This window comes from Capra hircus, chromosome 11 (genome assembly GCF_001704415.2).
Source record: "Capra hircus breed San Clemente chromosome 11, ASM170441v1, whole genome shotgun sequence".
Taxonomy (NCBI): Eukaryota; Metazoa; Chordata; class Mammalia; order Artiodactyla; family Bovidae; genus Capra; species Capra hircus.
This window is the reverse complement of record NC_030818.1, coordinates 99,934,120-99,957,076: the sequence shown is the minus strand read 5'-3', so window position 1 is coordinate 99,957,076 and position 22,957 is coordinate 99,934,120. Positions and strand designations below refer to the sequence as shown.

Here is a 22,957-nt window from a genome sequence, read left to right as displayed (position 1 = left end):
TCCAGCACGTCGGTGAGATGCTTGTTGGTTTCTGAGCCAGGCCCAGCCCCTCCTTGTCCTCAGGAGTGCCAGAGCCAGTGTCAGGAGCCATGACTCCTGCGGGCAGATCCAAGAGACACTTTCTGGGAGCGGGCCTGACAGTCGCTGGGGCCTGGCCCAGCTCTCCCAGGGTCCCAGCCCCCATGCAGCGGTTACCTCTGCGCTAACCCAGCAGCTGCATGAGGGTATCACTGCTTGTGTCTTGGCACTGCTGCCTGGCCGGGGCCCCGTCCAGCAAAAGCTCAGACCACGCTGATGAATGGGGGTGGTGACTCTTCAGCCCCTGATGCCCCTTCGGCCATGATGTTAGATCCATCCGTCTCCTTGAGGTCGACCGTGCACTGAATACAGTAATGCCCAGGCCACTATCCTGGGCTCCAGGCCCACCAAGCTCCTTCCGGTACAGACTTGGACAATCGCTCTCGCTCTCCGGATCTCAGTTTTCCCATCTGTACATTGAGGAGATTCACGGTCCCTTCCGGCTGTGACACTGGGTGGTGAAAGAGTTCCAAGCTGGGGCTCTGTCCTGAAGCATCAGAGCTGACCAGCGTGCAAGCGGGACACCTGGCCATCTCATAGAGTCCTTCAGCATCTCTTGCATTCAGACTTGAACTTGGTGAAGAGCAAGTCCTGTGGTAACAGTGGCAGCTACCACTCACTGTGCTGCTACTGTGTGCCAGGCCATGTGCCAGGTGCTTCCGGAGTGCCAACTCATGGGCCTCAGCAAATCCTGCGGGTTAGGCAGCCAGGCCCAGAGAGGTTGAGGAGCTGGGTCTCAGTCACACAGCTCTGGCCACAGGGATTCAAGTCAAGCTTGTCTGATCCCTGACCTGTGAGTTCACTATGTGGTACAGAAACATTCTGAAATCTGGGAATTCAACCAGGGGGCTCTGAAACAACTCAGAGCGGCGGGATGGTGTGGGGGGTGGGGGGAGGTTTGAGAGAGAGGGGCCGTAGGTACATCTATGGCCGATTCATGTTGATGCTAGGCAGAAACCAACACAATTATCCTGGATAAAAGATAAAAGCAATAAGGATGAGGATAAAATTAATTATCCTTCAATTAAAAATAAGTACATTTAAAAATGAATAAAAATTTTAAAAATCCTGAAATCTGAGTACAAAGACATGTGTGCTCTGCTGAGACCCATCTTCTGTAACTGTTTGGCTTTAGGGCCCACCAGTGCTGGCAGAAGGCAGGGCATCCACATGATTTGAGACTACCTACTAAGGCATGGTAGGTCATCCCTGTAGCTCAAATGGTAAAGAATCTGCCTGCAATGCAGGAGACCCCGGTTCGACCCCTGGGTTGAGAAGATCCTCTGGAGAAGGGAATGGCAATCCACTCCAGTATTCTTGCTTGGAAAATCCCATGGACAGAGGAGTCTGGTGGGCTACAGTCCATGGGGTCACAAAGAGTCCAACACGACCAAAGCGACTTGGCATGCACGCACGCATTGAGGCATGAATAAGGGAGCACCGCCACCTCTGCAAAGCCTCTTCCTCCAAAACCTCTGGGGGGCCAGGAGGGCTGCATCTGCTTGGCCTCTGACGTTTTGGGGAGGCTGCCTGACATCACCTCTTGGGGTCCAGCAAGCAGCGGGCGCTCATCAGCTGTGCACCTTGAAAGCCCTCAGTCTCCGCGGCCGCTGGGCCATCACTAACACGTCAAGGTGCAGACCATGCGCCCTCTCCCCCAGCCACGTCCCCTCACTGACCGCTGGCCGAAGATGCCTGACCCAGGGCCCTATGCCCAGCACGGGGTCCTTGCCTGCCCTTCGAAGCCCAACCCACTGGGCGGGGCAGGTGGGGGTCATAGGAGGTCTTTGGATTCTGGGAACAGAGAGGCAGAATGCCATATATTAGGATGTGGGACCAGCCACTCTGGGAGGCGGGGGCACAGGGCCGAGAGCTTGGAGGTAGAGCTCTAGAACTGTCTTTTCTGGCTCCCCAGCCCACATCTCTCTGCACCTTCGTTTATAAGAGAATGGCCTCTGCTCCCCCTGACTCCCAGCTGCTTCTAGGGCTGACATCCAGCCCGCCCCTGCCAAGCCCCAGTGGGTTAAATATGGGGTAGGGACATCCCTCCTCCCCCCACCTCCACTCCGAGACCGCATCCAGCAACACACCCACCCAAGCACCACATCGCTGGCAGCTGGCTGGCTCCCAGGCTGGGGGCGGGAGGGCAGAAAAGACCCACGGGTCCATGGAAGTGGCTTCTCTCACCTCCTGCCTAGCCCAGCAGCTGCTGCTGCTTGTGGTCCTCTGCCCATTCTCTCTACTTGAAGGACACCTGCCAACACCCAGCTGACGGCAGGGCCCTGCCAGCGTCAGAGCGCCCCTGGAGCCTGGGGCCTGGGGACACTGAAGGCAGCAAACCAGAGGGAAAGGGAGGTGTCACTTTCAGCTCCTTCCAAATGGGCTGCCGGCTTGGGGGTGACTTGTCTCCAAGGGTGAGGTTTGGCCCTTAGCCTGGAAGACCGTGGAAGTCAGCACAGTCTAAGGGGTGGCACGGGAGGCCCTGTAAGGACTTGGCCCCTGACTGCCCGTGTGGCCCTAGGTTCTCGCTGGTCTGCTGCGTGGCTGGGTTTCCCGGCATGCCGCTCTGGAAGAGTAAATAAAGCCTTGTTAATAATTCTGTCCGAATCACCTGGCACGGCCTCTGGATGCTCTGTGCTAAGAGTGGCTCATAGAGGCCTGGAGAGACTCGTCACTGGGAGGTAAGACGATTGAAAATCCATGAGGCCACCTGCTAATGGGTTTGATGAGGCCTGGACCAGGCTAAGGTAGGAGTCCCACTACTGAGGGCCACCGATATGCAGGGTGGGCAAAATAGCCTGCATGCGAATTCCAGAAGGGGTAAACGAGCTTCATCTCAAAACCAAGGAAATCAGTTTTAAAGATCAAACCAGTCAATCCTAAAGGAAATCAACCTTGAATATTCATCGGAAGGGCTGATGCTGAACCTGAAACTCCAATACTTTGGCCACCTGATGCAGGGTCGACTCACTGGAAAAGACCCTGATGCTGGGAAAGACGGAGGGCAAAGGGAGAAGGGGGCGACAGAGGATGAGATGGTAGGATGGCATCACCAACTCAATGGACATGAGTTTGAACAAGCTCTGGGAGATGGTGAAGGACAGGGAAGCCTGGCATGCTTTGGTTCATGGGGTCGCAAAGAGCCAGACATGACTGACTGAACAACAACGAAATGGGCTAAAGCATAAAGGGAACTTTATTGACCCATGTAACTCAGGAATCCAGCAGGATCTGCCTTCAGGCAAGGCTTGATCCAGGTGTACAGGCTCGGAGAGGATCTGGGTTTCCCCTCTCCATTTCTGGCTCTGCATCCTCAGCACTGGGACCATTGCTGGAAGGTTCTCGAACCTGCTGCAGGTGGCAGTTTAGGCGGCCCACTTGGTGTTTGCATCCTGCTGAAAGTGACCTACTTCCTCCCCTGCCAACCAATCTATGTGGTGGGGTGGGGAGACAAGAGATGTGCTGATCAGTCTAAACCAGTTGAGAGCTTCAAGCCTAGAGCTGGGAGTATGGGGTCAGTCTCACCCACACCACAAGTCTGAGAAACCTGGGGTTCCAGTATGGGATAGAGAAGAGGAGATAAAAGTGTGAGAGGCAGCAGGCAAAGTCCCTCACATCGCTCCTTGGTGCTGTAATTATCGATACACTGATGTGATCCAATACACAGATGTGGGTGCAGTCTGATTATGTTCAGTTCAGTTGCTCAGTCATGTCCGACTCTTTGTGACCCCATGGACTGCAATACTCTAGGCCTCCCTGTCCATCACCAACTCCCAAAGTTTACTCAAACTCATGTCCATTGAGTCAGTGATGCCATCCAACTATCTCATCCTCTGTCGTCCCCTTCTCCTCTTGCTTTCAATCTTTCCCAGCATCAGGGTCTTTTCAAATGAGTCAGCTCTTCGCATCAGGTGGCCAAAGTGTTGGAGTTTCAGCTTCAGCTTCAGCATCAGTCCTTCCAATGAACACCCAGGACTGATCTCCTTTAGGATGGACTGGTTGCATCTTGCTGTCCAAGGGACTCTCAAGAGTCTTCTCCAACACCACAGTTCACAAGCATCGATTCTTTGGTGCTCAGCTTTCCTCACAGTCCAACTTTCACATCCATACATGACCACTGGAAAAACCATAGCCTTGACTAGACGGACCTTTGTTGACAAAGTAATGTCTCAGCTTTTCAATATGCTGTCTAGGTTGGTTATAACTTTCCTTCCAAGGAGTAAGCATCTTTTAATTTCATGGCTACAATCACCATCTGCAGTGATTTTGGAGCCCAGAGAAATAAAGTCAGCCACTGTTTCCATTGTTTCCCCATCTATTTGTCATGAAGTGATGGGACCGGATGCCGTGGTCTTCATTTTCTGAATGTTGAGCTTTAAGCCAACTTTTTCACTCTCCTCTTTCACTTTCATCAAGAGGCTCTTTAGTTCCTCTTCACTTTCTGCCATAATGGTGGTGTCATCTGCATATCTGAGGTTATTGATATTTCTCCCGGCAATCTTGGATGAATGGATAAACAAAATATGGTATGTGTGAGTATGTATATAACATGGAATATTACCCAGCCTTAAAAAGGAATGAAATTCTGAGACATGTCATAAATGAACGTTGAAATTATTATGTGAAGCCAAATGCCTATTCAGATCTTTTGCATATTTAAAAAATGGGTTACCTTTTTATTGAGTCATATGAATTCTTCATACATCCTGGAAACAAGACCATTCTCAGATATATGATTTGCAAATATTCAGGCTATCTTTTCAGTTTCTTGATGATGCCCTTTGAAGCACATAAGTTTTAATTTGCATCAACTCCAGTTTACCTTTTCTTTATTGCTTGTCTTTGGTGTCATATGTAAGGAACAATTGCCTAATACAAGATCATAAAGATTTACCCCATGTTCTCTTGTAAGAGTTTTATAGCTTCAAATGCATGATCCATTGAGGTAATTTGGGTATATGGTGTGAGGTAAGGTTACAAATTTACTTTCTACATGTGAATGTCCAGTTTTCCTTAGCACCATTGCTTGGGGAGGGAAAAAGATCCTTTTCAGATTGAATTGAATGGTTTTGGCACCCTTGTCATAAATGCTTGGGTTTATTTCAGGACTTCCTATTTTATATTATTGAGCTATACATTCATGCTTATATCAATACCACCCACATTCTCTTGATCATGACAGCTTTGTGTATGCTTTGAAACTGAGAAATGGGAGTCCATCAGCTTTGTTTTTTTTTCAAGATTGTTCTGGCTACTACGAAAGTGTTAGTCACTCAGTTGTGTCCCATTCTTTGTGACCCCTTGGACTATAACCTGCCAGGCCTCCCTGTCCATGGAATTCTCCAAGCAAGAATACTGGAGTGGGTAGCCATTCCCTTCTCCAGGGTATCTTCTAACCCAGGGATTGAACTCCGGTCTCCTGCATTGCAGGCAGATTCTGCTACCATGAATTCCTCAAATTTGCAGATGAATTTGAAGAACAAATTGTGAACTTCTGCAAAGAAAGCTCCTGGGATTTGGGTAGGGAGTACACTGAATTCTAAGATCAATTTGGGGAGTATTGTCCTCTTTAACAATACTGTTTCCTGATCCATGAGTATGAGATTGCTTTCTATTTATTTCAGTTCAGCTCAGTCGCTCAGTCATGTCCGACTCTCTGCGACTCCATAGACTGCGGCACGCCAGGCTTCCCTGTCCATCACCAACTCCCGGAGCTTGCTCAAACTCCTGTCCATCAAGTCGGTGATGCCTTCCAACCATCTCATCCTCTCTGTCATCCCCTTGTCCTCCCGCCTTCAATCTTTCCCAGCATCAGGGTCTTTTCCAATGAGTCAGTTCTTCACATCAGGTGGCCAAAGTATTGGAGTTTCAGCTTCAGCATCAGTCCTTCCAATGAATATGCAGGACTGATTTGCTTTAGGATGGATTGGTTGGATCACCTTGCTGTCCAAGGGATTCTTTTTACATCGTCTAATTTCTTTCAGAGCTTCCCTGGTGGCTCAGCTGGTAAAGAATCCACCTGCAATGTGGGAGACCTGGGTTCAGTCCCTGGGTTGGGAAGATCCCCTGGGGAAGAGAACGGCTACCCACTCCAGTATTCTGGCCCAGAGAATTACACAGACTGTATAGTCCACGGGGTCACAAAGAGTCAGCCATGACCGAGTGACTTTCACTAATTCCTTTCAATGCTTTCAGAGTAGAAATTTTACACGTCTGTTAAATTTGTCTGTTTTATTCTTTTTGACGCTATTGTAAGTGGAAATGTTTTACTTTCATTGTATGGACTGTTCATTCCAAGTGTATAGAAAGAGTTGACCTTTGCATATTGACCCTGCATCGTCCTTGCTTGCTTTTCATCTCCATGCTTTACACAGCAGGCAGTCATCGTGGCAAAGCCTGCGGGTGGGGCAAGACTGGAGGCCAGGCCACCAGCCGCAAGGCAGCAGCTGATGTTGTAATCCAGGTGACAGGTGTGTGGGGCTGGCCTGGCAAAGTGGGGAAAGAGAAATGGGTGGGCTTGAGCCACAGGACTGGGATGGGGTGGGAGGAAAGGAATTGTCAAGGATAAGGTCCATAAATGAAGTCGCTCAGTCGAGTCTGACTCTTTGCGACCCCATGGACTGCAGCCTACCAGACTCCTCCGTCCATGGGATTTTCCAGGCAAGAGCACTGGAGTGGGGTGCCATTGTAGGTAACAGGGAATACTACTCAGTAATCTATAATGGCTTCTATGGGAAAAGAATCTAAAAAAGACTGGATATGTGTGTATGTATAACTGATTCACGTTGCTGTACACCTGAAATGAATACAACATTGTAAATCAACTATATGCTGATAAAATGTTTTTTAAATGAACAACAACAAAAAAGGGTAAGGCCCTAAGTTTTTGGCCTGGATCACATTTACCAGGATTAGGGGTAGGTGGCGTCTTGGTAGTTTCATTTTGAAAGTGTGGCTTTGAAGTGCCTTTAAAACAAGCGGAAGGAAGGGAATTAATTCCTGGCAGTCTAGTGGCTAGGACTTAGCACTCTTTATGCCAAGTACCTGGGTTCAATCCCTGTCGGGGAACAAAAAAGTTCCATAAGCCATGAGGCAAGTGAGAAACAAACAAAAAAAAGCCACCAGTTCCAGAGCAGCTGAATAAGCCATTAGTAGCTCAGGGCAGCTCTAGGCTGGAAATAAAATCCCGGGTGTCAGAGAGCGGGAAGACAGCTGGGCAGTGGCAGAGAAGCCAGCACCAAACGGATGGACGCAGGAAGCCAGCTGTGGCCAGGCAGCTGGAGAAGACAGCTGGGGGTGAAGCCTCCCGGGGGAGGGTCCCACGGTGCTGGAAGCTGCTGAAGTCACAGCAGGTAGTAACCCAGCCTCAAAGACTGCAGGAGACTTCGGGCAATGGAACCCAGAGTGCACTGAGGTGGGCGTGCATGCGTGCGTGTGTGCACAAGCTCAGTTGCATCTGATTCATTTGTGACCCCACGGACTGTAGCCCACCAGGCTCCCCTGTCCATGGCATTTTCCAGGCAAGAATACGGGGATGGGTAGCCATTTCCTTCTCCAGGGCATCTTCCTGACCCAGGGATCAAACCCGCGCCTCCTGTATTGGCCGGCAGCTTCTTGAACACTGTGCCTGGGTGGGAAAGAAGAAGACCTAAGAAGCTTGCCCTGTAAGTGGGGGGTGGGGGCTGCTTAGCCTGGGGAGACTTAGTTTTTAGTTTATTTCCCCAAGTGTTTGGGGAAAAACTTGAACAAGCTGTACTGCTGGTGGGAAGGGGTCAATTAAACTGGAAAGGGCGGGAGGGAAGAGGGGAGGAAGTAAGGGCAACGGTGATGTGCTCAACTCTGTCCCACGCACCCCGTCCCCGCCACTGCTCTCTCATCAGGCAGTGGGAGCCAGACTGCTTATATTCTAGTTCTGCAAACACCAGGGTATTAGGTGCTTTCAGCCCCTGATCGAGCCGGGAAGACTAGAGCCCAAGGCCTGAACGAGACGCCTGCTGCACGCATGATCGAGGACGACTGATGCAGAGATTCAAGCTCAGCTCTGCACGTTCTCACGAGCAGTTCCCTCTGTTTTTATGAAGGTCAGCATCCCTGGCAACTGGGAAGGACTGGTGTAGGGTGCGGTTCCTGCGAGGGGCACGACCCCATAAAATCCAGCCCCCAAACCGCGCAGGCAGCTGCTCCCCATCTGCAAGGTCAGACCAGCATGAGGGTTGGATGGATGTTCAGCAGTGCCCGCTGGGTACGCAGCTCGAGCCGGGGACGGCTCGGGTCTGCGGGTCTGCGGGAAGTCAGCGCTTTCTCACCCTGCTTAGCAGCCACGTTGTTGCACAGCCTGAGGGACTGTGCAGCTCTCCACCTGCTGACCTGACGGATTCCGGGGAAGGGCAGGGCATCCAGAGGCGGCGGCTGCCACAGGGAAGCAGCCCACGTGGGCAGCAGAAGGACTCCACGGGCTCCTAGGGGCGGTGGGCTGCTCTTGGCCAGCAGATCTGGGTCAGCCGTTTGACCAGCTCATTAGAGAAACCAGAAGGCAGCTCAGACTCACCGGCACGGGCCTTCCTGGCCCTGAGTGGCACCCTGAGATAGAGGGTCCAGGTAGTGTCTTCTGCAGCCCGTGAAGCTCATGTGTAGTCGACTCAGATGCCTGTGATTCTAACCAGGGAGGAGGAAGCCTCCTTGTTCCAATGGAGGGGAGTGGTTCAGCTGGCACCCCAGCCCCTGCCTGTACCCTCCTCACCCGATTACCACTGCAACCCTGCCAGGTGGGCCGAGAGGATGCCAGCTCACTGCTGTGGGTCCAGAAGTCTGCATGGGTGGGCACTCAACACACCCCGTGAACTCCTGGGGCAGGTCTCAACCAGGGAGCTGGGCTCGCGAGGTGTGACCTGGCACAGCTGAGGCGGCATTGCCTGGGAGCTTGTTAGCAATGCAGCCTCTCAGGCCTGGAGACTTACTGAATCACAAGCCCCGGGCCCTCCGGGGGACTCACGCTTGCTCGGGTCTGAGATGCACCGGGTGAAACAGTCCCCGGGTCCTTCCTGCACCTTCCCGCAGCTGTCCCCTTCCTGCCTCAGCACCTCGCGCTCTCGACAGCCTCACCTGACTCCTGAGCCGTCCACTCTCAGAACGCCCCGTCCCCTCTCCTCAGGCTTCATTCCACAGATACCCCTAATAACCCAAGGCCTGGGCAGAGTCAGGAAGGGGCTGCGGGTGAGGCATGGCTGGTAACTGGAAAATCTGGGCCAGAGGACAAGGACCCGAGGCCTTCATTCTGAGCTTCTGTGAGACAGTGAACAGAGGGTCATTCAAACGTTCCTGTCAGCACAGCAGCAGTGCCTGAGGCCCGTGACTCTACCTCCATCACCCCAAGGCTGGAGTCAGGAGACCCAGGTTCTCCTCTCGGCTCCGACACTCAGCAGGTGGGTGAGGTGGAGGGTGGACACAACCATGTCCAGGCCCCCATTTTTGCAGCTTTACAGCCAGGGATCTGAATGGACAAGTCATAGACGTCTCCTGCATGGAGGAAGCCATACACCGAAGCGGGATCCCACGCACGCGACCTTCCAGAATAGACCAGACAATGGCGTAGACATCAGAGCAGCGTCTGTGGCAGCTGTGCAGAGGGGGTGGTGTGGACCGAGAAGGGGCACAGGGGACTTTATGGGGTCATGGAAATGTTCCATCTCAGTTAAAGGAGAGGCTGGAGCTGTTTTTACACACGTTAGAACTCTTCCAACTGTATGTCTGAAAGGTAAATTTTACTGTAAGTTAAACCTCCATTTAAAACATTTCTAGTAAAATAAGGAGTTTGGGATTAGATGACTTCCTCTGATTTTTCTTTTTAAAAAAAGTTTTTTTATTTGGGGCTGTACTGGGTCATTACTGCTGTGTGCGAGCTTTTTCTAGCTGTGGCAAGTGGAGGCTACTCTTCATTGCTGTACAGGGCTTCTCAATGCAGTGGCTTCTCTTGCTGCCGAGCGCCGGCTCTAGGTGTGCAGGCTTCAGTAATTGCAGCTTGAGGGCTCCAGAGTGCAGGCTCAGTACTTATGGCCCCTGGGCTTAGTCACCCAAGGCATGCGGAATCTTCCCAGACTAGGGATGGAACCTGTGTCCCCTGCCACTGGCAGGCGGATTCTTAACCACTGGACCACCAGGGCAGTCTGGATTGTTTGGATTCTGACGTGGGATAACCAGCCTCGAAAGGGGGCAGACCTACGCCTGTCGAGGTGTGGGCTTTGCCCCAGGTCTCTGCCGTCAGAGCCCGTCCAGGCGCAGCAGTGCGCAGGACCTGGCTCAGAAGGCACCCCGACCCCTGTGCAGGCAAGACCCTCGTCAATTACAGCTGCTCTTCCGTCTGTTCTAAGACACGGCCTCTGGAGTTGCAGCCATGTCTGTGTTTCGGTAGCAGCTGCACAGATCTGCTAAGACACGGTAACTTCTCTAGTAGGTGTCACTATTGTCAGCAGGAGTGAGTGGGAGGCATTCACTAATTTAATGAACAAAAAATCACAAAGAAAAAAATGATAAGAGGGAAGTGGAGAGACAGCAGTCAGGAGTTGGCGACTTGCTCGGATCACAAACATACATTTCCGCCATAGAATCTTTATTTTACATGTCTGCATCACAGCAAGAGAATCCACCCTCTACATCACCCTGATCGGAACCCCCACCTGTTATATGTTTACATAAATACTCTTCAATAATCATCAGCGTTTAAAAAAGAAAAAAAAAATACTGACAACTCCCTCTGCATCCCAAACTAACCTGGAAAGCAAAGAATATTTACAGACATTTTCTCCCCCAAATGAAACTTATTTTCTGGATTGGATGTGTCTGAGTTCTTTTGAGGTCACATGACCAGGTAAATCCAATTTTACGATCTGCAGAAGCTGCTTAAGGCGTCAAGAAACCCCCTTGTGCAGACAGGATTTTTGGATCCTTTTGTAATGAGTGTCTTAAATACTAAGAAGGCTGACAGCTGGCTCCCTGACTGACATGCCTGCCCACCACCAAACCTCAGACCCTGCCTCGAGACAAGCTTGCTGTCTTGGGAGTGAGCTAAGTTCTCTGTCTGACCTTGACCTTTACTGACTTAATCAGGGACCCCCCTCCCAAACAGCCGGAAGCCCAAAGGTCCCTGGTGTGACAAGCGAATCTTGGCTCCGGCACCTCCCTGTCCCTCCCCTGGCTTCGTTCTTCACACAGCCCCGCAGGGGAGGTGCGTGTCCATGTCCCAGAAACACTATCTGTCAGGCACACACCGTGCAGAGTGGGCGGGTGCATCGCCAGGTGAGAGGAGAGGCCCCGGGGGAAGCTGGAGAGTGTCCAGCTTGCCAATCAATAACTGCATTCCAGGTGGAGGTGACAAGGACTAGCATCAACTCAGGTGAAGCTCTTAAGACCTCCTGCCTGAAAACACCGGGAAAAAAGCGGAGTAAAGGAGCAGATCTTCTAGAAAGTCTGGTGTGGTTTGTTTCTGATATACCAAGAGGTATCAAGACAAAATCTAATTTAACTTCTTCAGTGGGAAAACCATTAATTTACTGAATTCTTAAGAAGAAGAAAAACCCGCAGGCCACAGCACCCTGGACTCAGCCAATTCCGAATCTGCTCAAGGTTGGGGTGGGTCAGGGAAGCAAGGGTGAGGTGTGGAGTGTGGGGCAGGAAGACGGGTAGGCGACGACCCGGCTCCTCTGAAGTTCAGCTGCTGGGCAGCAGGAAGCACCAACGGCCCCAGTGCTCTGCAGGGTGTGTGGGGTAGCCTGTCTCAGGCCCCAGGAGACGGCTAGAGCCACTCACAGTGGAAACCAGCATCTGTGACACCACTCCTTGGTCGGTGAGGACTAAAACAAGACATCCATTTCCATGTGGGGGCAGAACGTCACACACGGTCGAAAGCGATCATATGTGCTCGGGATAAAATTCTCCCGAGCTTGGAAAATACATCCTTCTCACAAACGGCAGAGAATGATGCAATGCACCAAGGGCTTCAGCCTGTGCTGCCAGGCTGAGCCCACGTGGGCCTGGCGGGCCTGGGCCAAAAGGAGGGGAGAGCGAGCGGAGAGGCGGAGGGATGTGGGTCGTGGGGAGGTCACAGCGAGGGAGCAGACCCCTTGCCCTGACAGCCCCACGGAGTTGCATCATGAAGAGACTGGGTGCCGCCTTCGCTGGCTGGATATGTCCAAGGGGCGGGGGCGGGGGGGGGGAACCCTGTAAATTTTACTCTAGAGTGGTTTCTGGAAAGAAAACTGGGCTCAGGCTATGATCTGAGAAACCATCTTTTACACTAGAGCAAGCTTCTCCTTACAAGAGAACGCGCCCCCAGGTGTGTTCAGCGGACGCGGCGCTGCTAAAACGTTACAGCACCGAGCGACGGAGAAATGGGCTAATGGAGTCTCTGGCCACTGTTAAGAGTCAGGATTAAGAGATCAACGATTTCAAAAACTAAAAAAGGGAGAGATCAGTGATTGTTCTTACTGTCCAAAAAGTGATTTTCTAGCAAAATACACACTTTATTAAAGGAAAACAGACCCTTTTACCTCCTAAAATCTGGCAGCCAGTGGCACTTCTGGTCCACGGCCGGTTTCTCAGAGGAGGCAAGGGTGTCTCTCACAGGCAGATTCGGGGAGCAGGGGCAGAAAGCGAAGCTATAAATACCACTGATCACTCCTGACATGCACAATCCTCTCTGCCCGATCCTCCAACACTAAGAGGGAGGGTTTAACCACCCCGACAGCGCTCAGCACGAGCCGCGCAGGCTCTGACCGTCAGGCCACAGCGAGCGGCTGTCTGCTGGGGAGAAGGCCTGGCTTTGGACCCCAACCCCGCATCCTCACTCTAGGGTGAGGGCTGAGCGCTGCTCATAGCCATCCAAGCGACAGAGGGACAACCACAGGTTTATGGAAAAGGATGAAGAGCTTAAGTAATTTTGGAAACGCGGGCACTACCACCGCCTGGTCTTGGACTGGGGCTTTGATTTTCCTTCCTCATCGGCCTGACTTCAAACCTTCTTGCCAGTTACAACACAGGAGGCGGGCAGACGACCCACTTGTTAGGAAGGCTTCGGCCTGACTTTCACTTCGGATCCACTACCTTCTCTCACCTGTACCGTCCTGCTCCTGAAGGGTCAGGACCGTACCACTGCAGCCAACTCAGCCCTTCCGTGAGCCTAGAGGCGCCCAGAGCGGGGGACACGGGGGTTTGAAGATGGTCCAGCCTGGGGGGCTCCTGCCCTCCTGTGGCTGCGGCGGGCCAGGGCCTGCCCACACGTGCGCCCTCATCTGCACGTACTGCCGTCCCTGTCTCCAGGCCAGGAACTGAAGACACCTCCATGGAGACCTTCAGGGCGGCAGGGGTGGGGGCTGGGGAGAGGTGGGGGTGTCCCTCAAACCTCTGGTTCCTGCCAAGAAGTCTACAGCCTTGTCAAGGACAGCGACTCGCAGGACAAACAGCAAACGAGTCCTTCGGAGGGGAGCACCGGAGGGGGTTTGGGCCGCGGCAGGAGACACGTTCCTGAGGTGTGGGGATGGCGTCTACACACAGGAAGACAGGAGTCTGGAAAAATGCCCCCGTTCTCCGGGCCGCTTCCTTCTCCTGTTGCATGGCTCCGAGTTAACTCAAAAAGAAAGTCCCTTAGCTAATACTCAGGGCATATTTCCTGGCTCCTGAAGACAGGCGAACACACGAACCTCCCCGAAAATATCTGTGGAAAGGCGAAGGGCAGGGTCAGGCCAGCCTGCTCGCTCCTCTCCACACCGGGCTGGGACCGAGCCCCGTGGAGGTCGTGCCGGGAGAGCACGGGGGGATATCAAAGAGCGCACAAGGGACGCGTGCGTCCTCATGGTCAGCTGGGAACAGTCAGGGGCACAGGGAAGGGAAAACCACTGTTTTCTCAGTAGAGACTCTTCAGGTTCCTAAACCAGGGATGCTGAGCGGCACCCCTAAATCTTGTGGCTTCTCATCGGCCCCTCCAGGCCAGTGGTCCAAGAAGCACCCCCAGCCGCCGTCACCGTCTGGCACTCAGGAGGTGAGGGAGGGCTCAGGCTTCTGACACACGCGGGCGCTGGGAGCCACCTGCATGGCCAGCACCCCATGTGCCCGACACGGTGTCTCAGTCCCCGTCTTGGGCCCCGGCAGCCAGAGCCTTAGCAGGAGGTGACCGGCAAGCCCTGCTACGCCCCAGGTCACGGCAGACCTTCTGGGCTCGCCCCATTATCCAAAGACCTCAGCTCCCAACGGAGCGGCAGTGCCATCCCCACCCATGGTCAGCTCCACGCTCTGCAAGTTTGGAAGAGAACCTCACTGAGATTCCTGAAAGGGGTTCCCCATCCCCAGACCCCGAGAGTAGAACCACTCATCACACCCTTCTTCACACGCGTGCTCCTGGAACACAGGGACGAGGTCCGCGCCGCTCCTCCATTCACGAGTCCTGCCCGGCTCACAGGGAAAGCTTGCTTGGACTGAAGGGTTTGCTTTAACAGGACCCCTCCTGCCCCAAGCTGCTCCTGAAGGAAAGTCCTTCCCATTCCTCTGCTTCTAATCACACAGGGCAGGGGCAGCTGAGAGAGGAGCGGACAGGGCCACCAGAGATGGCGCTGCCCTGAGCCGTTGGGGAAGCCAGGGAAATCCCAGCAGAGGCGGCTTTTCGAGCTTAAGAACATAGTTCTGTCCATCCATCAGGCAGGAAACCATTTGCCACGAGCAGGACCCTGATGGACGGTGACACCACGGCCCTCAGACAACCGCTGCCCCTGGTCACTTTCAGAATGCAGGACGAAGGTCTGGGGTGACACTCAGGGCCAGGAACCCCGGGGCAGGCTCCTCATGCTACACTGAGTCTCGGTTTTCTTTGTAAAATAACCTCATCTGTTTCCTCCCTGAAGATGCAGTGACACTTGCCCCCCGCCCCCACCCCGGCCTTCTCTGTGAGTCCCTGAGCCCCCTCTCGACAGCAGCTCACCGCCTGAAGACCCTTCCTGGGCCGGCGGGGTCCCCCATCTGCCAGCACTCCCTGCTACACACTGGGTCACAACTGCATCTCCCTGAAGAGCTCCCCAATTAAAAAGCGGAAATAGAAATTAAAAACAAAGGCTTCCTTTCCCTGCCTCCTCTTACACTCCCTCCCCGCCACTCCCACCTGAAGGAGAATGCGAGCTGCCTGTCACCAGCGCGCACCAGGTGTCCAGAAAAGAGTGAGAAGTTGGGCCTCCGTGGCGCTTGGCTCCAGCCGTGAGCTCTGCGGTGTCGCCGTCGCGAGGGGCCGACGCTTCCGCTGACCAACCGGACTGCGAATAGATTAGAAGTCTCTGCCCTCGCCCCTCCGAGCCGCTCCGTCACGCGCTGCCTTCCCAGTCGCCCTGCGGCTCCACCGAGCCGTTGGTCACCTTCTTGACTTTCTTCATATTCTCCATCACCCCTGACGTCGTCACTCTGAGTGAGGGAAAAAAACACCAACAAGGGAAACCTCAGTCTTTGAGTAAAAGGCTGCGCTCACTGCAGGCCAGCGCCACCCAGGGCTACGGGGTGTTGGCTCTGAAGTAGGACAGACCCGAGTTCAAATCCTGGCCTGCTCGACTCGAGCTGAGCCGTGTGAGCGCGCCTGGTCACGTGACCCTCCCCCTTGTGCTGCAGGATACACACATCCTGACTTCCCAGAACTGTCAGGACGGGCAGCCAGGTGCTCCGCCGTGCTGAGTCACGGCGTGTCAGCTGTTAGCACAACCAACGTTAATCTCTCTCTCTTCCTGTCACAAAGTTCTATGTTTTATATATATATATATAAAACTAGTCACAATTATGACATCATTATCTGTGTCATAACTAACATTCTGGGGGGAAAAAAAAAGCTAATCAGCTGTAGACACTTTATACTAAACAGCCACAGTGGCTCACCTCTGAGACCTGGGACAGAACCACGGGTTTTGAGGAACCTTCTGGGCCCAAAGACTCTTTGATCGTTACAGAGACCGGGAGTGAATCACGACATCCCTTGAGGAGGTGGGGTCCAGAGAGGACAGCCTCCTGCCTCACAAAGTGGGAGCCAGACAGAGCCTGAGGCTCTCCATGTTCACGGCTCCACCGCAGGGAACACCGAGCGGACACGAGCTCCCCCTGGTCGGCGGAGCCCGGGGGACTTCTGGGCGCTGCAGCGACGCTGTACACCTCTATACCGGCGGTACACGTCTGTCCAAACCCGCAGAGTGCGCAACACCAAGAGCGGCCCCTACTGTAAACTACGGGCTGGGGTTACGATGGTGAGTCAGCACAGGTTCATCAGTTGTAAGGAACGGGCCCTGTGGAGTGGATGCTGCCGATGGAGGAAGCTACGCACGTGTGGGGTGGGAGGCACACGGAGGGAATATCTGCATCCTCGGTTCAATTCTGTTCAGTGTTATGAAGCTAAGAACGTTCTACGAAAGAGTCTTAAAAACAAACACCCTGGCCCAGCATCTCCGAAGTACTCTAAGAAACATGAGGCACCTCTGTCCCCCATCGTGGACCAAGAGGAATTTCCTAATCAGTGAAGTAAAATTCAACCAGCCAACCCAGCACACTCTCTCCAAGGACCCTTCCTATGCACCCCCGACTCCCAGGTCCCGTTACCTACAAACGGCAACTCAGCGGCTCCACACGTGACACAGCTAGCGTCTGTCCAGCTGGATCATACAGTGGAGAAACGATCTCATACAGAGTGAGAAAAGAAGGTTCTCCCTTCTCTTCTGTTGTCATGTTGCTGCCTCAGGGTCATGCAGTCCTCCCCAGGGCTGGGCTTTTCTTCTGGGTTATCTGTACTTCTGGTAAAGCCAAGACCGGGAGGCGGTTCCTGCGGGAACCGAGGGATTCCTGCAGAGGCTGCTGGTGAGTGTCAAGTGTTGGTTCTGCGGCTGCCGCACCATGTTAAGAAGGCGGAGCTCAACACGTGCGGATGCTGAGGCCAGGGCACCAGGCATCACAACCTAGGGACGGCTCAGACGGCAGGCTTAGGACGACAGCCTTTGCTTCCTTGCTTTCCCTAAGGAAATATTCCTCACCACATGGTGGCCCAACTGAGAAAACCACGTTTCCTCCATCATGACAGGCCTGGGGTGAGGATAGAGGGCGATCAAGGTGGAACTGGTGCTCTCAGGGGGCCCAGTGCCCAGCAGAATGGACAGTCTTTCAGGTGGACACGCAGAGCCACCCCAGACATACAGGATGGGAGTGCCAGGACGCAGGCCTGATGACGGCTCAGGACGAGGAACCACCTCTACCGGGGTGGGGTGGGGGATGGGGGATGCTCTGAAGCCTGTATTGAAAGAGGAGGAGCAATAGCAAGATGCAGGTGGAGGCAGGAGGGCAGGGGAGTTTCTGAAAAGAAACCCAGCAGGAAGAGGCGCTCTGTAAAATGTGGTCCCGAACAAGTTACAGCAAAAAACAAATGTATACTTAGCTCTCGGCTTCCCAGGTGGTGCTAGTGGTATAGAACCCGCCTGCCAACGCAAGAGATATGAGAGACGCGGGTGCGATCGCTGGGTCAGAAAGATTCCCTGCAGGAAGGCGTGGCAACCCACTGCAGTACTCTTATCTGGAGACCCCCGGACAGACGAGCCTGGCAGACTGCAGTCCACAGGGTTTGCAAAGAGTCAGACACGGCTGAGCGACGTAGCACACACACATGCTGCACTCCAGATGGGCCCTCACTTGTGCCTTTTCAGCCAGCGGTCCCGGCTCAGATTCCGTTACTTCTGGAAAAGGCATATCGGGCGGTCCCCCTGCGCTCCCCTCCACTTTCTCTAACAGGGGTTTCTTCCTCTGCACAACAGGAAGCTGGTGTTTGGGGCCCAGAAGCAGGTTCTGCTTCCAATTATTATTTCCACAGAGGAGCTGAGCGCATCCCACGCTGCCCGACCTGCCCGCCAGCCCAGCGGAGCCTGCCGTGGGTCAAGGCTCAGCCTCTGAACTGGGAAGAGAGAAAAGGCCACCTGTGCTAGAGGCCACACACTTCAAAGGGTGGACAGGGAGGCAGGAACTCAGCCGCAGGTGCGTTATCAAACACAGCTGCTGACCTGGCCCATCAGAGTTCATCAGTTTACAAGCAAATATTCTCAATCACTATTCACTTCTCTAGAAAATGACTGCCCCTTCCCGGAAAACAGGACCCTACAGTCACTTAGCCTGTGACTCAGAAAAGCTCTTTTTACAGCTCAGATATAGGTCAAGTCACTGTGCTAGCTGTGAAAAGCCATCAAGTTATCTGACGACGAAGGACGTGCGAGGATCATTAGCGGACTTAAAGATGACTTGGACGATTACACTGTCAAACCTGAGCTTCCACCGGCAGGCCCAGTGGGAAGTGGGGCTATCCATCCCCAGTAGTTCTCAACAGGACAAGGATATCCCCAAGCTCTTGCTGCTAAGTTGCTGGCAGCAGGCTCCAAGAATGCCTCAGAGGATGGCAAGTTCTACTTCTCCTGAAGACTAAGTGATGCTTGGCAGATACTGGACCTCAACCTGAATACAAAAGCCTGGGGCCTGAGTGTCCATCTCTTGCACCTAAACACAGAGGGACCACCTCTGAAGCAATAATCTGCAGAGAGCAGCTGCTCCCACTCACACCACGCTGCTCTCAGTGAGGTAGGGGTGAGGGAGGGGAGGGAAGAAAGGAGACTCTTACACAGATTCCATTTCCAAGTCATCTTCTTCCTGAGAAAGTTGTAGATAGGGGTTGTCTGAAGCTGGACGGAACTTATACCCCGTGAGAACAAAGAACACCAGCGTGGCCATTTCATCCAGGAGCTGCGAATTTTAAAACCATCCCCACGTAAAGGGATTAGAATACTGTTCTTCAGAAAGCAGTGGAACCAAACAAACAGTCTCCCCTGCCCTCAATAACCCACCGCTCACTGATCAGTCACTCAAACGCCAAAGCTGACCGTTGGGGACCATGTGCCTTAGGGGACTTGCTGAAGCCTTCTGCCTAGAGAGGGCTTCCCTTGTGGCTCAGATGGTAAAGAATCCACCTACCATGTGGGAGATTCAATCCCTGCAGGTTCAATCCCTGGACTGGGAAGATCCCTTGGAGAAGGGAAAGGCTACCCACTCCAGTATTCTGTCCTAGAGAATTCCACTGACTCTATAGTTCATGGGGTCGCAAAGAGTTGGACATGACTGAGTGACTTTCACTTCTTCCCAGAGAGGACATGTGAGAGTCCTTGCTTTAAGTCTTCACTGGCATCTTTGAAGAGCTCATTATATACATACATTTCCCTACAATGTCCAAAGCACCAAGTGAGAGCTTCCAAAAAATAGTCTCTAAATCATTTGGTGACTAACCAGTAGTTAAACTAGCTCTAATATACTGCAAAGATAATTTTATTATTGAAATAATAACAACAATGGACAAGAAGAAGGGAGGTCTGGATTCTAAGCTATTCTAAGCCCTATTACTGAAGGATAGGGCCCCATTTCATTGAGGTTTGAATTATACTGGGCAAGGCTTTCTCTGCCTGGGGTTTTTTTCTCTTCAAGGACTTCTAAAATTGAAAACTAAATCAATTCCAGATTTCTCATGTAATCCAGCAGCTTTCCTGGACAAACACATCTTAACTATACATGAGAAGAGACAGACGGTCTTAGTGGCCACTGCCAAATAAATCTGGAACCATCTCAAGTTACTCTGAGACTTCCTGCTCAGACACAAGTTCCCTGGCACTGCCCCCTGAGCAGCATACCTGGTAGAGCCACTTCCACTGGAACGGAACAGCGAGTTTGAGGAGAAATGCAATAATCCTGGTGAAGTATATGTAACATACGATCTAATGAGGAACAGAGAGGCAAGAACAAAGTCAGTGCAGAAATCACAGCACTACTTTCTTCCAACAGTCTGCTAAGGGGAAAGCAGTTACCTGAAGAAAATTATTTGACACTTACAGTGCTAATTAATAAATCAGCAGAGAGAGAAACTCTCCACTACTTGAGAGGATTTCCTCTTTTTCTCTAGGTGACTAAGATATTGATTGGTAACAGTCACTTCCATGGACAGGATACTTTGCTCTTAACTCCTGAGCAACCTCCTTCTCACCAAATTCTCATACATTTTTGGTGGTAGTGTTGTTGAGTTGCTAAGTCATGTCCAACTCTTTGTGATTCCGTGGACTGCAGCATGCTCAGCTTCCCTTCACTATCTCCCGGAGTTTGCTCAAACCTATGTTCAGTGAGTTGGTGATGCCATCCAACCATTTCATCCTCTGTGGCCCCTTCTCCTCCTGCCCTCAATCTTTCCCAGCCTCAGGGTCTTTTCCAATGAGTCAGCTCTTCGCATCAGGTGGCCAAAGTATTGGAGCTTCAGCATCCTTCCTTGCAGTGAATATTCAGGGTTGATTTCCTATAGGATTGACGGGTTTGATCTCCTTGCAGTCCAAGTGACTCTCTCAAGAGTCTTCTCCAGCACCACAATTCAAAAGCATCAATTCTTCGGTGCTCAGTCTTCTTTATGGTCCAACTCTCACATCCATAGATGACTACTGGAAAAACCACAGCTTTGATGGACCTTAGTCAACAAAGTGATGTCTCTGCTTTTTAATAAGCTATCTAGGTGTGTAAAATTTCCTTTCAAGGAATAAGCGTCTTTTAATTTCATGATTATAGTCACTGTCTGCAGTGACTTTGGAGCCCAAGAAAATAAAATCTCATATATAACCCGCTGATTTCCAGCCCTAAAGGGTAACAGTATTCTAGTCCCAGGCTTTGAGAAATGTTTTCCAGCAATAACAGCAAAATAAAACCATACAGGGAAAACACTGGCTTTTAGTCTCTTCAGGAGATCCTGTGAATGTTAGAGGTCTACAGTCAGAGGAAGGACCAGTCATCCTAAGTGCCCTAGTAAGGAAGGGCATGACAAGGATTCAACATGCGGACCCACGGGGAGTGAACAGCTTGCTGGGCTGTGCCCAGGGCAGACAGGCTTACGGGGAAGGGACTGTGCAGAGTGACGGTCAGTGCCAAAACCACAGACGAAAACGACTCTGAAGCTTTTGTCTGGGCGTAGGGGAGCAAAATTCTAGGAGACCCACAGCTTACACATTCCAGGAATCTATGAGCCTAATATTTTACAGCAAGTTCTCCTTCTGCTGGTACACTTATATGGACTTTTCGTGTTCATTTCAGTCATGTTTTTAGACATGATCCCAATTTTGTAAGCCAATTTTTTTTAAAAAGTTAAAGGAACAGCTATGCATGGCGTTTGCCTAGAAAAGAATCTGGAGAAACAATGACTGAACTGTTAACCGTTAATACCTAGGGGAGGAGTAAGAAAAGGGAAGGAGCAGAAGGTTCAGGGTCATAAATGGCTTTCGCTGTGTTCCTATCATCCCGCATTTAAAAGATATCAGGCGTGCGTTGCTTTTCGGAGTGTGTAAAGCCAGGTTCAGAACTAAAGCCTAGTAGTGAGTGCTCAGACACTTAATTCCCCATGTCTACAGCCACCGCTTGGTTTTGTTCCGTGAAATCCCCACAGCTCCCGGGAGCTAGTTCATCAGCTCTATTCCTCGAACTGACCTTATTCACAGACTTAGGAATTTTTTACTCACCAGGACGTAGTAATGTCTGAAAAGTTTCAGCTTCGCCAAGTTAATAGCAGCTGGGGAGAAGAAGACAACACCATGAGAGGCTGCTGCTGTTCTCATTTTTAAAGCTCATCACCAGCAAGCACACTCGCAGTCCAGGGGCCGAGGCTAACGCAGATGGGGGCGCCACCTGGGGGCACCTCTGTGGTTCTGGACATGAAGCCTGCCAGGGTCTCCCCCTATCTCCAGGCAGGATCTGGGAATCGTGGGGGCAGCAGGCTGGCGCCCCCAGCTCCAGCAAAACAGCGCTCCTCCCCGTCCTGGGTTCAGAAGCTTTAAATGGCCTTCCTGGGAGGATAGTGACACCACAGAAATTAGCAGACACTATAAATCCCAACTCTTCCAACCCACAAAGCCATCATTAAACATTTCAGCTCTGCCACTGCGGCTACAGAGCTGCAACTCCACTAGGAATGGTCTCAGGGGACTCTCCAGCTAACTGAGGGTGTAAATCCAATTAACCCATGAGTGTGTATTGCAAATTTCACTTAGGTTTTCACTGTGTCTTATAACAAAGCCCTTTAAAAACGACCTCCCCAGCTTTGTCCTACCTCCAAGAGTGCTCAAGGTCAGGGAGCCAGGAACAGCTAACTTCCTGCCACCACCAACAGCCATGAAATATTGATGACCACAGAGGGTAGCCTGGCTCCCTCTCCGATTAGCGAGCCTTTCATTCATCATCAACCTTCCGGCAGGAGGCAAATTAATTTTGCTTAACAGCATTTAATTACTGGTTCCCTTTAGGAATGAAACTGTGGATGGTGACGGATTGACTTCCCCTGTCTCCCTCCTCTGGCTCGTGATTAGTGGGGGGAGGGGGGGGCAGTTGAGCTTAGGTTCCCAAAGAGATTCCTGAAATCCTAAATTAACCTTCAAGGTGATCACCAACTAACAGTATCCGTTAAGAACCTGCTCTGAGAAACTGAGTGGGCAGATGAGGTTCAGACCTGGGCAATTCTAACACCCCAAAGTGAGAGGCTCTGACACCCGTGTCTACAGCACGATGGACTCACACACTCATGTAGCATCTGAAGGAGCTAAATGAAGCAGGCAGATAAGCCAGAGCTTTCTTATCGAGCAATCCCTCTGGTGGTCCTGCTGTTATTAAGTCTTTCTGGTTCTCTGTCCTTTTTCATCTACGCTGACTCTGGGCCGGGCCCCGGGATGCAGTGGTGACCATGGAGCCTGCCCCAGGGGCAGTGGCTTCCGTCCTCAGGGAAGGAGAGGCGCTGGATCAGGGCCACCCCCTCACCACGCTCGGCCCACAGAGACCC

The 22,957-nt window shown here is 52.2% G+C and overlaps 1 protein-coding gene across 1 annotated transcript in view; it reads right to left on the bottom strand.

Moving 5' to 3' along the window:
• GPR107 (G protein-coupled receptor 107) overlaps nt 10,664-22,957 on the bottom strand; it is a 56,559-nt gene continuing 44,265 nt past the window's right edge. The window contains exons 15-18 of the mRNA XM_005687302.3: nt 21,648-21,697; nt 19,791-19,874; nt 18,734-18,855; nt 10,664-15,510 (exon numbers count right to left, since the gene is read on the bottom strand). Of these exons, the coding sequence (XP_005687359.3) occupies nt 15,414-15,510; nt 18,734-18,855; nt 19,791-19,874; nt 21,648-21,697 (353 nt within the window). The 3' untranslated portion in view covers nt 10,664-15,413. The remainder of the gene's footprint in view (nt 15,511-18,733; nt 18,856-19,790; nt 19,875-21,647; nt 21,698-22,957) is intronic.